This window comes from Mandrillus leucophaeus, unplaced genomic scaffold, assembly GCF_000951045.1.
Source record: "Mandrillus leucophaeus isolate KB7577 unplaced genomic scaffold, Mleu.le_1.0 Scaffold109, whole genome shotgun sequence".
NCBI lineage: Eukaryota > Metazoa > Chordata > Mammalia > Primates > Cercopithecidae > Mandrillus > Mandrillus leucophaeus.
This window is the reverse complement of record NW_012099098.1, coordinates 307,739-312,503: the sequence shown is the minus strand read 5'-3', so window position 1 is coordinate 312,503 and position 4,765 is coordinate 307,739. Positions and strand designations below refer to the sequence as shown.

Here is a 4,765-nt window from a genome sequence, read left to right as displayed (position 1 = left end):
GGCGGCCGCCCCGTCGCACCAGCGTGCGGAGAAACCTGGCGCCGCGACCAGTGTATCGGGGGTCTTGGAAATGGCTAAGAAAGCTGGCCTCTGCCAAGGAGGCTCTCGGCAGGGGGGCTGCCAATCCCGGGATGGTTACCGGAAATGAACCGCGCGATCTGGCCCCTTCACACCCACTTAGCTTTGTAGGGGGGTTGTAGTCTTTACAGGACAAAAGGGCACCTATTCCAGAGCACACCCCCTTTTTTTCCTCTCCCTTCTGTGCCTCACTGCTTTCTGATCTAATATTTGCTCCCAGTAAGTGCTCCAAAGTCGTGTGGGGCCGTATCTGAGGTCCGCCCGCCTGAATTGGGTTGGAGGGGTTCCTGCTCTGAGAAGGTGAGGGCCAGTGTGTAGGATGGTGCCCGATGCCTTTCCAGTCTTTGTAGGCGTGTCTGGTGTCTTCATTGTAATAGCAGAGTCGTCAACTTTCTATGAAAGGTAGTTTTACCTTGATAGGTGGTAGTCGTGGCCTAATTTGTATCATTGTCATGGCTTTAGTTTCCATATTCTAGTTAGCAGCTGCTACTGTTCTTTTGCAAGTGTATAATGTGAAATAATAAACGTGAAGACTTCTGAATAAGGTTATTCTGTATCTTTCATAGTAGAAACCTTAAGGATCGGTCTGTTGTAGTGAAACTCTTTAAAAAGGCGCTATAGAAAACCAATTTCTGAGTAACCCAGCAGACAGCATGACTTGTGAATGGTCTTTTAATTAAATAGAAATTTGTCAGCTACAAGCATGAACATGTGGAACACTTACCTTTGTAGTAGGCGTTTTTGTTTTAATGGCTTTTGGAATATTACAGTATTGACATCTGGAAAACTAGGTAAATTTATTGTAGAATTTAAGTTTTTTGCTCCTTTTTTTTGCAGAAAAAGAACAGCAAGAAGCAATTGAACACATTGATGAAGTACAAAATGAAATAGACAGGTAACATTTTTCTTAATATACTTTGGATAAATTTTCTGAGATGTGTCTAATGGCCCGGTAATCATTGAAGCTGTGGTCAGATCTATCCACTGTCAAAGGGGAAATGATTCTAACTTGGTTGGAAATACTTACGTAGATTCAGTGTTTTTTGGTGAAGTGATTGTACAAAGTGTTTGAAAGTACATTGACCTTACAAGGTTTAGGTTTGCTTTCAAAGACTAAAAATTGCAGTGTAGGTCTGAATTGCATTGTAGGTCTTCTGATGGTTTAGCAGTGTGGCATCAGTGGTTGCTCTAACTTGCCTTACAACTTTGTTACGGAATTAGCGACTTTATTTAGAAATTGTGCTTGAGGGAAACAATTGAAATGGGACTGGAAATAGAATGGGTGAAGTAAATACACGCAATGTTACCAGAGTGTTGAGTTTGGGCACTCTTAATAGTCGTTATTACTGAGTGTTTATTGATAAATCAGACAAAATTGCCATCTTAGTTTTGATTTGAGTGTTTCAACTAGGTGATAATGGTTATTGTAATTTAGTATTTTGCATGGTTCCAAAGCTAGTAAGTAAATATACACATCTGTAATCTGAAGCAATTTTTTAATTTGTTAAATACTATCATTATCAACATCTCTTTTCATTTGCTTCAGACTTAATGAACAAGCCAGTGAGGAGATTTTGAAAGTAGAACAGAAATATAACAAACTCCGCCAACCATTTTTTCAGAAGAGGTCAGAATTGATCGCCAAAATCCCAAATTTTTGGGTAACAACATTTGTCAACCATCCACAAGGTACGTTTTGGACAGGGCATTATTAAAGGATAAATGGTGTTTCTTAGAATGGAGGAAGCTTGGTGAAGACTTAGTCCAACATGTTGGGTCGCATGCAACAAAGACAGGCTGGGTGCAGTGGCTCACACCTGTAATCCCAGCACTTTGGGAGGCTGAGGTGGGCGGATCATTTGAGGTCAGGTTGGAAACCAGCTTGGCCAACACGGTGAAACCCTGTCTCTACTAAAAATACAAAAAAATATGCTGGGCGTGGTAGCGCACACCTGTAATCCCAGCTACTCGATACTTGGGAGGCTGAGGCAGGAGAATCGCTTGAACCCAGGAGGGGGAGGTTGCAGTGAGCCGAGATTGTGCACCATTGCACTCCAGCCCGGGCGACAAGAGCCAGACAGTGTCTCAAAAAAAAAAAACTCAGAAGATGGGAAAAGACTTGCAGCTACTGCTTTCTATTCTGTATAGGAGAAGCTATATTCTAATTGCTTGATGAAAGATAGTGACAGTCTGACATTGAGCAATTGCCTTTAGTTAATAACGGGTTTATAAAACCAAAGATTCTAAGTTTGGAGAAATTTTAAAGGGATCAGTTAAATTGTTGTTAGTGTATGCCTGTTGAAAATTCAACTGACCTGTAATTTTCTGGCCTAGTGTCTGCACTGCTTGGGGAGGAAGACGAAGAGGCACTGCATTATTTGACCAGAGTTGAAGTGACAGAATTTGAAGATATTAAATCAGGTTACAGAATAGATTTTGTAAGTATCTCTGACTTAATCTTGTTTGCCACTGTGGAGTTTAATGTGAGCTTTGGTTGGACCTGTTCATATTTCTACTCTTTCAATTTCAGTATTTTGATGAAAATCCTTACTTTGAAAATAAAGTTCTCTCCAAAGAATTTCATCTGAATGAGAGTGGTGATCCATCTTCAAAGTCCACCGAAATCAAATGGAAATCTGGAAAGGTATGCTTTGAGGAATTACTTGACAAAAATAGCATTTTACCTATTTCACTTTAGTTTTAACCGCTTACAAGTGCTTGATACATTGGTAATGTGGCTAAATAGAAAACCTTAAAATATAAAACGTTCCAGTGTGCTGAAGCCAAATATTAGAATAGCTTAAGTTCTCATTAGATGTTACAGATGTAGGCAGGAAGATCTCTTGAGCCTAGGAGTTTACCCTGGGCAACATAGACCCTTATCTTCAAAAAAAAAAAAACAACAAAAAAGAAAATCTAGCCCAAGTTTAAGAATTGAGAACTGGGGCTGGGCGTGGTGACTCATGCCTAGAATCCCAGCACTTTAGGAGGCTTAAGTGGGCAGATCACGAGGTCAGGAGATAGAGACCATCCTGGCTAACAAGGTGAAACATGGTCTCTACTAAAAGTACAAAAAAGTAGGTGGGCGTGGTGGAGGGCACCTGTAGTCCCAGCAACTCAGGAGGCTGAGGCAGGAGAATGGTGTGAACCCAGGAGGCGGAGCTTGCAGTGAGCTGAGATTGTGCCACTGCACTCCAGCCTGGGGAACGGAGCAAGACTGCGGTTTTTAAAAAAAAAAAAGAGAGAGAACTGGACTAAATTTTTTGTTGTTGTTTTTTCTGCAATGGTGACTGAGCTCTTCAAATGGCTTGCCATTTCTCAAAATCATTTACATCCGTATTTAGGTAGTAAGACATAATTTAGATATTTGAGCTGTGTTGTGCTAGTAGCTGTTACAGTGGAACAAATTTTATGGAAAACCAAATTTAGTTGATACTATTTTTACCTGCTGTACAGTTTTGTAATTGCTCTTAGGTAATAATAATAGTGTATATAGTATACTGCTTTTTTTTTTTTTTTGCTGAGCTTTTGGGGAAAATCTTACTTTTTAAATTATAGGGAGTTTTGGTGTTATAGAGAGATTATATCAAAAGCTCTTCCGGTATTCATTTAGGATTTGACGAAACGTTCAAGTCAAACGCAGAATAAAGCCAGCAGGAAGAGGCAGCATGAGGAACCAGAGAGCTTCTTTACCTGGTTTACTGACCATTCTGATGCAGGTGCTGATGAGTTAGGAGAGGTCATCAAAGATGATATTTGGCCAAACCCATTACAGTACTACTTGGTGAGTTGAAATACTCATTTATTCAAAGTTGGACTTGTCTCAGTTTAAAAATGAGTCCTTACGAGTCCTTACACTGTGGTGGTGTTTTTTTAAGGTTCCTGATATGGATGATGAAGAAGGAGAAGGAGAAGAAGATGATGATGATGATGAAGAGGAGGAAGGATTAGAAGATATTGATGAAGAAGGGGATGAGGATGAAGGTGAAGAAGATGAAGATGATGATGAAGGGGAGGAAGGAGAGGTAAAAGAAAAGTTGGCTAACCCCGCAAAGATAACCTTTAAAGAATTCATGTTATTTTGGGGGTTGTATATATAGTGTGGTAGAACTGACCAGAACTGATTGTGGAAAAAATAAGCCATTTTGTTGTTCAAGAATTAAGGAAATGTTTGATAAGCACGTGGTACTAATATTTAACTAGTTGGGTTTTCTTTGTTTTTTTTTTTTTTTTTTTGGTTAGTCTTATGACCACCCAAGCTTGTTTTTCTCTAGCCAGTACTTAAGCAATATAGGCAGTGTAGCTGGTCAAATTCTGACATCTCTGAAATAATAAAGCTTCACATATTTTCGACAAACTGTACAATTCCTGAATAGTCGAATTAGGATAGGTTGGTTTTATTTTGGATTATTTGATCTGAAATGTGCCTGATTTGGTTAGAACTGAAAAGTTACTAATAAGCAACATCAACACGGGTGTTTCCTTCGAACGGATGCAGCTGACTTACAGGTTTAGAAACTGGAGTGCCCCCAGGGCATATGTTCTGTGGGGTCCATTGTGGTCCATATGAAAGCAAGTCTCAGCATTAATTGTGAAGATTAACTGCCCACTTTTTCTTTCAGGAGGATGAAGGAGAAGATGACTAATAGAACACTGATGGATTCCAACCTTCCTTTTTTTAAATTTT

General features: G+C 39.8%; 1 protein-coding gene across 3 annotated transcripts in view; it reads left to right on the top strand.

Moving 5' to 3' along the window:
- The window catches only part of SET (SET nuclear proto-oncogene), a 12,028-nt gene extending 7,263 nt beyond the window's left edge, over nucleotides 1-4,765 (top strand). For 2 of the 3 annotated variants that reach the window (XM_011987732.1, XM_011987740.1), the window contains exons 2-8: nucleotides 916-973; nucleotides 1,625-1,767; nucleotides 2,413-2,516; nucleotides 2,609-2,722; nucleotides 3,692-3,862; nucleotides 3,957-4,103; nucleotides 4,701-4,765. In XM_011987732.1, coding sequence (XP_011843122.1) covers nucleotides 916-973; nucleotides 1,625-1,767; nucleotides 2,413-2,516; nucleotides 2,609-2,722; nucleotides 3,692-3,862; nucleotides 3,957-4,103; nucleotides 4,701-4,724 — 761 coding nt within the window. In that variant the 3' untranslated portion in view covers nucleotides 4,725-4,765. Of the gene's footprint in view, nucleotides 1-915; nucleotides 974-1,624; nucleotides 1,768-2,412; nucleotides 2,517-2,608; nucleotides 2,723-3,691; nucleotides 3,863-3,956; nucleotides 4,513-4,700 lie in introns of those variants that run through there. The other variant, XM_011987726.1, reaches the window with a different exon arrangement.